The sequence below is a fragment of the Acipenser ruthenus genome, chromosome 7 (genome assembly GCF_902713425.1).
Source record: "Acipenser ruthenus chromosome 7, fAciRut3.2 maternal haplotype, whole genome shotgun sequence".
NCBI classification, from domain to species: Eukaryota; Metazoa; Chordata; class Actinopteri; order Acipenseriformes; family Acipenseridae; genus Acipenser; species Acipenser ruthenus.
This window is the reverse complement of record NC_081195.1, coordinates 9,599,379-9,609,677: the sequence shown is the minus strand read 5'-3', so window position 1 is coordinate 9,609,677 and position 10,299 is coordinate 9,599,379. Positions and strand designations below refer to the sequence as shown.

The 10,299-nt window shown below is 42.0% G+C and overlaps 1 protein-coding gene across 1 annotated transcript; it reads left to right on the top strand.

The window, feature by feature from the left end:
• The first annotated feature begins 1,270 nt into the window (after window positions 1-1,270).
• On the top strand, window positions 1,271-8,935 carry got1 (glutamic-oxaloacetic transaminase 1, soluble). The gene is made up of 9 exons (XM_034026801.3): window positions 1,271-1,512; window positions 2,697-2,878; window positions 3,016-3,139; window positions 3,332-3,444; window positions 4,636-4,740; window positions 4,965-5,115; window positions 5,934-6,099; window positions 6,367-6,509; window positions 7,608-8,935. The coding sequence occupies exons 1-9, from the start codon at window positions 1,404-1,406 to the stop codon at window positions 7,745-7,747; spliced, it is 1,233 nt and encodes a 410-aa protein (XP_033882692.1). The 5' UTR covers window positions 1,271-1,403; the 3' UTR covers window positions 7,748-8,935.
• The last annotated feature ends 1,364 nt before the right edge of the window (window positions 8,936-10,299 follow it).

The window sequence follows — 10,299 nt, the reverse complement described above, 5'->3', positions numbered from 1 at the left end:
TAACCTTTCTTAAGTTCTTATAAGAACATTTTTATGGTCCCAATACAAATCTTGCACCTTTGGTTGTTAGTAACTTACTGATCCCAGAATCTCATCAACCAGCTTCTTGAAGGATTCCAGGGTGTCAGCTTCAACAACATTACTATTATGATAAGATGTCGTTTGCCTCCACTAACAAGCGGGGCAGCAGTAGTTATTTGCATTACGATTAGCAGGCCACTCGTGATCTCTGCATCGTCTCTGTGGTTCACAGCCACTCTCCCACAGTAACTTTTGAAAACTGTGCTGTTAGCTGTGCAGAATCTGCAGATTTCTGTGGGTGGAGTTGAGGGCGTCACGCAGGAGTCCTCGAAGAACATGCAGATCTGCGGAACACGATTTATGTATGGTAACCAAGGCTGGGTTTATAATGGCGCCGTGCCCACACTCGGAAGGGGCCCATAACGAACTAAATATGTTTAAGTGTACACATCGCGATACATTTCAATAGAAAATGTGTGTTTATATTGTAACGACCTCGGGAGGGCCCCTTTACGATCCTCGGAGAACCTCTGATGGACAGGGGAAGAACTAGTGACTAAAAAAATTAACGAAAAATATTAAGTGGCGCTCAAAAACGTGATGTGTCAAAGACAACTTATGTGTCGATCTCCTGTCTACAATGGTTCCACAAATGGGGGCCCGCAAATCTGTTTGGCGCCAGGCCCACAAAAGGTTAACCCGGCCCTGATGGTAACACATTATTTCTGTCAGTGCATTCAGTGTCTACACTATTTGACGAACAGTCATATTATTTTACAATCTAGGTATTCACTATATTTGTAATTATAATGTCAATCACAAACTAAACCTTACGTAATGTTTCTAAAATAATGCACCTGTTTAGGTGGTGAGGCTTTAATTTTGCCATAACTGACCAATTAAATAGTTGGGAGTTTTGCGGTTATTCTAATTTCTGATCATGCTCTGTCTGTGTGACTAAAAGCAGCCTCTCGTTGAGCTACATCTCTGTCACTGCAGTCAATGACGCTGTTTCTCTCTTTCCCCAGAAGACCCTACTTCTCTAGTGCAGGCATTAGGTATGTCACAAAATGTTTCCGTTATGCCTTCTTTGTCACTGGTCATTATATTCGTCAATCATTAGCATTCTATTTCTCTACTGGTTGCAAAATGATTGTCATCCCTACCTCCCGCCTAATCTCAAAGTGCTTTGCTGTAATTGGACCAGTAGCAAATCAGTCCATTTACTACGTTCTTTATTGGCTCACTCCGGCACGCCTTCCATTCTGTCTCCTTGCTGAGCTGAGTGAAGGTGACAGTCGGTCTGTCTCTAAATTTCCGACCTCTGCTTCTGTTTTCCGGGCATTCTGTGTTTTATCTCCTGCTGACGAGCCTTCATCAGTATGTCACTGTTTGCCGAGGTCCCGCAAGCCGCTCCGGTGGCCGTCTTTAAATTGACAGCCGATTTCAGAGAGGACAAACACCCGAGCAAGGTGAATTTAGGAGTGGGAGGTAAGGAAGATCGTTATGTGTTTATTTAACTGCTCATGTCATGGTCGCTGTTGAATAGACATTTAATTATAAGTAATAGCCATCATCGTCCTTGGATAATTCCTCGGGTTCTGAAGTAGTTTACAATCTGAGATGCCGTACTGCTGGTGATTCTGTTACCAGAACGTGGTTGTTCCGCATCCCACGGATCATGGATAAATCTCTGCTTGCACAGAGCCGTTTTACAGTGTAAGAAAATACCCTTCAGACTGCACCAGTAGCAAGCTCGCAGTAAGCTTGCAGTGACACAGGCTGTTGTGCAATTTGCAACCACACAAGCCTGCAATTAATTTCATAACGTTCTCACTTGAATGCGTCAACCACTAATGTCAGTCCTTCCCTTTAAATCAGTCAAACCATCAGTGCATGGCTGGGACCAAATCAAAACTTTTACAACCCGCTAATCGCACTTAACAAAACTGTATTTAATAGTGTGTGTGTTTTTTTTTTTTTTTGTAAGTATCTTATTTCTTCTACTCATAAAAAGAAAACGCTATTAAATACAGTTTAAGTGCGATTAGCGGGTTGTCAAAGTCACCATGTTTTTAAAAATAGTTTCTGCTCTGAGCATTTCGATCGCTCGAATGTGAAGCCTGTTTCCTGTTTATTTATTTATTTAATTATTTAATTATTTATTTATAAAACTATAGGTCACTGCGCAGTCTGTTTCCTGGCTCATTTAATTAAATGTAAAAACACATAACAAACTGACAGCGTATCATTCTGCACAATGCTGCATCTGATCTGATTATTGAAACTGGTCTGCAAGTGTGAGGGAGACAGAAAAGATGGTATATGGCTGTGAGAAATGGCCGGCGTATTGTAGCTTGCCCGCGGGAAGGCAGCAGCAGGGCTGGTAGGTGACGTAGTCACACACAAAGGCATAAGCCCGATATACGCTCCTTGCATGGGAGCCGGCTCTTTCACGTACAGCGGTATTGACGCTATGCTTTAGTCCCGGGTTCGCGCCCGCCCTCCGCCCTGCGTGATGCGCCAGCCTGCGTTAACCAAGATCGGTACAGTATGTTGCTGTCAACAGATTTTTCACGTTTTTTTTCGAGTACAGTTGTAACCCTCCCTACCCTCTCGTGTTTTGTGTAAATTGTCTTAGCAGCTGTCTTTGTGCCTCTTTCCGCCCCCCTCAGCGTACCGCACAGATGAATGCCAGCCATGGGTCCTGCCGGTGGTGCGGAAGGTGGAGCAGCTGATTGCTAACAACCACAGCCTGAACCACGAGTACCTGCCCATCCTGGGACTGCCAGAGTTCAGAGCCAGCGCTTCCAAAATCGCCCTGGGGGAGGACAGCCCCGCCATCAAGGAGAACAGGGTAGGAGTCTTGGGGAAAGGGCTGAGGGCACACACACGCACACACACACAGGTGGATGAGTGTATGTATGTTTAGTAGTTTGAATGGCGTGTGTGTGATTTGAACCCCTGCTTGTGTGCTCTGTATCTCTGACGCAGGTGGGTGGAGTGCAGTCTCTGGGTGGTACAGGAGCCCTGAGGATAGGGGCTGAGTTTCTACGTCGCTGGTATAATGGGAAAAACAACACCGCCACTCCCATCTACGTTTCTGCACCAACCTGGGGTGAGTCTGTCGGTCCAGTTCGATAGGTTTTTATTTGCAATAGGAATCAGTAGTTTTGTCATTTTTTTCTTCGTTTATGCAGGTGACTGAACTATGTGGACTTTGTTCAGTGCTTATCCTTTATCTCTACTAAGAGTGCTGACACGTGAAAAGGCTTGTTTTGAATCCTTCCTTTTTGTTTTTTCTCTCCAGAAAACCACAATGCTGTGTTCAGTGATGCAGGGTTCACGGATGTCCGTCCCTATCGGTACTGGGATGCAGAGAAGCGTGGGCTGGCATTGGCAGGATTCCTGGAGGACCTGGAGGTGTGTGTGTGTGTGTGTGTGTGTGCGCGCGCGCTTGTGTGTGTGTGAGCTCTACAGGAATTGCTTTTTCTGAATTTGATCTTGAAGATGTCATGTGGCAACGAAATTAACGGCACCCTTTGCTTTGACCTGTGACCTAACATGGCGTTCACATTGAGGTCATGTGACTTTGGTTTCCAGGTTATAAAGACCTAATGCTTCAAGGTAATGGCTTCATTCTCAGTATCCAAATTCTGTGATTCCCTAGGTCAAGTTTGACAATGGGTGTCGCAATGTCAGAGCCTCATATCTCAGAAACCGTTTGAGTTAATGACTTTATATTTTCTTTATATTGCATGATTAATGTGTTGGTGACCATGGCATTGACCTCTGTCCTAATATGGCAGCCATATAGAGGTCATGTGACTTTGAAGGTACAGCTGCATATAGACACTTCTTCTTATTGTTTTAATGTTTGGTGCACAGCTGTAGTCTTTGATTATTGTAATTAAGCCCTATAACCAGTGTTATCCATTTACAAATGAAGCCTTTCACATCCACATTGCTTTAACCTGGAGGCTGTGTGGTCCAGTGGTTAAAGAAAAGGGCTTGTAACCAGGAGGTTCAAATCCCACCTCGGCCACTGACTCATTGTGTGACCCTGAGCAATTCACTTAACCTCCTTGTGCTCTGCCTTCGGGTGAGATGTAATTGTAAGTGACTCTGCAGCTGATGCACAGTTCACACACCCTACTCTGGAAGTCGCCTTGGATAAAGGCGTCTGCTAAATAAACAAATAATAATAATAATAACCTCTGGACATATCAGTAATACAGACTGCATGCTTTGACTGGGTCTTTTCTAATTGGTATACAGTTTGTATCTATGATTTTATCAGTAAAGTCAGTGTTTTTACAAGCTGTAGTCCACAATTTACTCAACTTTCCGTTACAGGAGGTGTCTGATATTTATGCTGTCACATTGCTTTTAACAATATATCAATTCTACAGATATTTTTAACATTTACATATTACTTTATATTTACAAACCATTTGATTTGATATAACAGCATGACATTTTATTGAAGTGTTAGGCAAGGTGACCGAGGTACGAGCAAGCATGTTCCAACAAGTGTTGCACCCCCTATACCTTCCTTTTTTTCACAATTAAAATATGATTGCCTGTGTAACGTCCACTTCTTATTTTTGTCAGAATGCCCCAGAGTACTCTGTGTTCTTGCTACATGCCTGCGCCCACAACCCAACTGGAACAGACCCAACCCCAGACGAGTGGAAACAGATCGCTGAGATCATGGAGGTGAGGCCAAGGAAGTGAGGTGGGCTGCTGTCTCTCTGAGGGGAGTGAGGCTTCTTACACTTGTCAGGAAGTGGTTAAGGGCCGCACTGGAAGGACCTGTTTTCTGGTAGGGTGAGCTACTGGACTGGGGAGCAGGTTGGCCAAGGGGCCAAATTGATGGATCGCTGACTATAGTTTATTAACACCTCTAACACATGAATTTTCTTTCCCTTCTGTTACTCTAGAGGAAGAAGCTGTTTGCCTTTTTCGACTCTGCCTACCAAGGCTTTGCATCAGGGGACCTGCAGAAAGATGCCTGGGCTGTGCGTTACTTTGTGTCCAAGGGCTTTGAGCTGTTCTGTGCACAGTCCTTCTCAAAGAACTTCGGCCTGTACAGTAAGCAGTTTTTTTAAATAAAAAATGGTATCCCTCTGTTTTCACATTTTTATACAGTGCACTCCGTTTATAAGAATCAGCTTTGCATCTCCGCTTAGTGAAAAACTGTGAGATTTGCATTGTAACTGAAAAGAAATAAACCACAGATGCTTAAATGCAGTGGTAGTCCTGACAGTAAAATACTGTACTGTAATGTCATTTTAATTCAAAGGCCATTACACGTAACACCACAGGGCAGTTAAACTAGGCACCCTCACGAGACGATCGCTTCTCAGGTATACTGTAGTAAAATAAAATTCTTCAGCCTTGAGTAAACACAATCGTGATCATTTAACAAGTTGCTTACCCACGAGGACTTGTTTTGATGTATTGTCCTCAGTGACTGAGCACCATTGACATTTGTATACTGTATTTAAACTGCTGATGCACTGAGGCAAGCTTTTGCTAATTGTAATCAAAAGAATCAAATTATCTGGGACAGATGTGATTTTTATAAATGGAGTGCACTGTACTTGCAATTTTAAACCTGCGGACGAAATCTCGCGACACACTTTGAAATTAATGGTATTTTTTATGGTATGGTACAAGATTAGACATTTGGCCTCAAACCTACTTGGTGGGTCTGGCTGTTTGGACAAGATGATAAACCCCCATGGTAAACCATGGTGTAATTCAAGGAAAAGATGACAGTTGGTGGAGGTGGAGTTGACTGATGGTTGTCCTTCCTCCCAAACTGAAGTTTAAAGCTTATATTTAAAGCAGTGTTTTAAATCGCTGTTCGTTGTTTTGTAAAAATAACATTTCCCTTCCTTCCACAGACGAGAGAGTTGGGAACCTCACTGTCGTGGCCAAGGACTCGGACAATGCAAGTCGGATCCTTTCCCAGATGGAGAAGATCGTCCGGACCATCTGGTCTAACCCCCCGTCACAGGGTGCCCGGATAGTAGCCACCACATTGACCACCCCCGAGTTGTTTGCTGAATGGTACGGTTCAGGGGTCTGTAGTATTTCTTTTTCGAAGGGGTGTTTCTATCTCCAAATTACTCCAATGGGCCTGGGATAGCTTGAAGCAGCTCCTTGTGGCCACATATTTTAATCCCATGTGTCCATTGGCAGTAGAAATCAGAAATGTTAAATTAATTCAGACTTCAGCTGTGTGTCTGTGGCAAATGCCCAGGTGTGTTTGGATGTGGCTTGTGTGTCTTTTGTTTATTTCTCTGAAGATGGTGTGTGTATGTATGTGTGTTGCAGGAAGGACAACGTGAAGACCATGGCAGACCGTGTTCTGTTGATGAGGTCACAGCTGAAGGCAAAGCTGCAGGCTCTGGGAACGCCAGGGACCTGGGAGCACATCACCCAGCAGATCGGCATGTTCAGCTTCACTGGACTCAACCGTATGTACTGCAGCTTCTCATTATTATTATTATTATTATTATTATTATTATTATTATTATTATTATTATTATTATTATTTATTTCTTAGCAGATGCCCTTATACAGTCGTAAACAAAAATACAACGGAGCAGATAAGTGTCAGTGATAGTTACATCAAGATATAATTAAATACAAAATACTACATATTAAATAACACTTGTGACAGATTACAGTACTCTGAAGTACAGGATTAAATGCAGTAAAATAGGGAGCAGATAAGTGCAAGTAAAGCGCATTAAGGAAGAGTGATAAAGTGTCCAGAGGGAAAAGAGTAGTTCTACAGGTGCCCTCTGAAGAGGTGAGTCTTGAGGAGGCGCCGGAAGGTGGTCAGGGACTGGGCAGTCCTGACATCTGTAGGAAGGTCATTCCACCACTGCGGGACGATGGTGGAGAAGGAGTGGGCTCTGGAGGCAGGGGAGCGTAGAGGAGGTAGAGCCAGTCTTCTAGTGCAGGAGGAGCGGAGAGGTCGAGTGGGGGTGTAGGGAGAGATGAGGGTCTGGAGGTAGCTGGGTGCAGTCTGGTCAAGGCATCAATAGGCGAGTACAAGAGTCTTGAACTGGATGCGAGCGGTGATCGGGAGCCAGTGGACCGAGCGGGGCAGTGGAGTTGCGTGGGAGAAGCGAGGCAGAGAGAACACCAGGCAAGCAGCAGAGAACACCAGGCGAGCAGCGGAGGTTAACCTCATGGGAGGTTAGCGTTGACTACCGTAGAGAGGGAGGGTTTTTCTTCTATTAGGTATCAGATTGTTTGATGTAAATACCTGGTAGATATCGGTGAGATTGTGACTGGTAGTTTGGGTTCTGGTCAGTATATTGGCTGCATGCAATGGAAATCATTACATTCTGTATAAATATAATGCAATGCATTATTAATTCTTGAATTTTTTTTTCTTTTCTTTTGGATAATGCAGAGGGAAAGTGATTCAGGCACAGATTTTTTGTTAGATTGTCGTTTAATATCAGTAAGGGCAGCATGAATTCTGTTGCTGTTGGAATCCTTCCAATCTGACCTGCCCACTGTGATCTTTCCTCCTGACCTTGTTCTCCTCCCGTCTGCAGCCAATCAAGTGGGGTACCTGATCAAGGAGAAGCATGTCTACTTGATGGCCAGTGGCCGCATCAATATGTGTGGCCTGACCACCAAAAACCTGGATTATGTGGCAGAGTCCATCCATGAAACGGTCACCAAGATCCAGTAGAACATCTACTTGTCGACAGCAACTCCTAACACTTGCTGATGCCACAGAAGTGACCATCCACAACAATCATGTCTAATTGCACAAACCACACCTCGCTCACCATCAATCAAAGACAACTGATCAGATAGCTTTCAATGTATGCCTTCAAGAAAGAATTCAAATGTAACTTAACTCTTGATGTTCAAATGTAATTAATGAGCTGTGTATATTTAGAGACAGCCTCTGTCTAGGTTTTTTGGGCCATGTATGTGTGTTGCCTGGTTCTAGGATATTGACATTAGTTGGTGCTCAGTAATACTACTGTGTCTGTACCCACAGCCTGGGTTCCAACACATTTTAGTATTGCGTTTCCATTTCCAGAAATGTGTACACTTTAATACAGTAGAAAATGTGCTGTCTCCTGCTCCCCTGAAATTATTTTAATGATATTTATTAAACCAGTAGCACTGATTTGCCAAAACGTTTTCTTTAAACAGCATTATCACAAGTCACAGCAATACAATAAGGGACTTGTGGGAATGCTGTGACAGGAAGTAAGGCGATGTTTTGGTTAAGTCTTGGTTTTTAAATCATTTTAACCAGCAGTGTGTGTTGCACAGTAATTTAAAAGGCAGCCTGAATAACATGGTTAATGATGAGGATGTAGTAGGTGATTAAAAGAAACTGCTACATCCCAGATTTTGGTTCAAGATGATTTTTTTTCACAAAGGAAAGCCATCTCTCTTTACAACGGTTAATGTTTAAATGGACCTTGCTGCTCGATAGTCACTTTATATTGTATTCATAGTGCTGTGTGAGCACCTCTTAATCAGACTGATTTCTCCAGTAGCACTAAGATTTTACTGACCTTTAAAACCATGAAACATCAGGCAGTGTTTTCTGCCAACTACGGTACAGAAGCTGCCAGTTCATTGTTAAACTCCAGGCAGTGTTCCCTTGAACTATTTCCCTGAAAGTTGCCTCATGTTTCATGGATTTTAGTTGGGTTTTTTTGTCATTTTGTCTGAATTGCACAACAAATTAAGATGTTCTGTATCTGTCGGTTGAAATCTGGATGTGTGCTTAGTGTTTTTCTGTGTTCTTGCGTGTGAATGTGTGACTGTCTGTGTGCACATCGACTCGCACCTTGAAGCTGAGAGAACAAGGAAAAATGTTAATTTGAAAAATAAATGTAAAATGTGTAATTGACTGCTGTTGATGTTGTTCTTACCCCTTTCAGATGAATAGAAACTCACCATATTTATATGTTAGCTAACTGGCAGATAATATTTACTGATTTGAGTTTAAACTTTGAAGGTGATTTAAGAACAAAGTATCTCCTGAGGCACAGTGTGGTTATATATCCAATCACCACATCACTTTCACCTTATAGATTTATTTTAAAAAGTGTAGGAATGTAAGACTCATAGCAACAAGTAACACAGAAACAAAACTTGGTTTAAAGTTTTTACTGAAGCATTCATTTTACATCTTATTGTAAAATAGTGACTTGCAAGGTTTATTTCTATTAAATATTTTGAAAATCAATTAAACATCTAATAAAAGCCTGAACTTCCACTCTAAATCTTTTTCATAAAAACTATATATATATTTATTTATTTATTTATTTATTTGTTTGTTTTTAAACTTATATGTATATAAAAATCTCCATAATTTACATCTACGTAAATGATTGCCAAACCTTCTTTAGCAAGAGCTTGTGGTAGAGTGCTTTACAAGAACTGCATCTGCAGCCCAAACGGTGGTTTTGCTGTGCTGTGCAGTGCAGTAGTATACCACTCATGCTTATGAAGTTAAGGCTCTTGTAGCGTGGGTCTAGGCTTGAACTTTTAATAATTGGAAACACTTCTGGCCACTGATTTTTTGTTTCACTTTGTAGCTACTTTATTGTGATTTATAATAAACTGGGTTTAATATCCCAACAGTGAAAAATGACACTAGTATTGGGTGGCAAAGCCCTGTTTCTGAAAATAACTGAGCTACAGGCCCAGTTTGTAAAAAATACTTGTCTGTTTTCTTAGTTTCTGGGCTTATCCAGCATGGTGTTGGGATTGAACTTGCACCCCACCATATTTCTGAATGAGCCATTTTGAGATGTGTGCTCTCACCACAAGCTCTCATTGCTGGGGTTTAGCAGTTAATACGGCACAATAAAAAACAAACTGTTCTATGGGGCTTGAACATAACAGTTAATCAGACAGAGAAGAAAGTACACAGAATGCATTGTAGCAGCCCTTCTGAAATTCTGCAGGTACTCGATAATCATTCAGCTTAGATCAGAACATGGAAATGTCAGTAGTTACCATAATAAAGTGCAATGGCAATTTGTTTTATTGCAAAATAGAAACCTCTTCAATTGTGTTTTTCAAACTGTTGAGTTACAGTACATATATGTAAATACTTATATGAATCAACTGATAGGGTATTATAAGTTTAGCAGGGTGTGCAAGAAGCTAACTCACAAATTCAGTTCAACACGTTCCTTGCAGTTATTTCTGGTAACGTATATACCTTTATGTTGTAATGAATTACACCTTTATTGCTACTGTAGT

What these genes read in the sequence shown, in the direction of transcription:
- got1 (XM_034026801.3), top strand. Translation starts at nt 1,404, where the DNA reads ATGTCACTGTTTGCCGAGGTCCCGCAAGCCGCTCCGGTGGCCGTCTTT. An exon ending in CCGCCATCAAGGAGAACAGG is followed by an intron (nt 2,879 to 3,015) that starts GTAGGAGTCTTG and finishes TCTCTGACGCAG; the next exon opens with GTGGGTGGAGTGCAGTCTCT. An exon ending in CAGCTTCACTGGACTCAACC is followed by an intron (nt 6,510 to 7,607) that starts GTATGTACTGCA and finishes TCCCGTCTGCAG; the next exon opens with CCAATCAAGTGGGGTACCTG.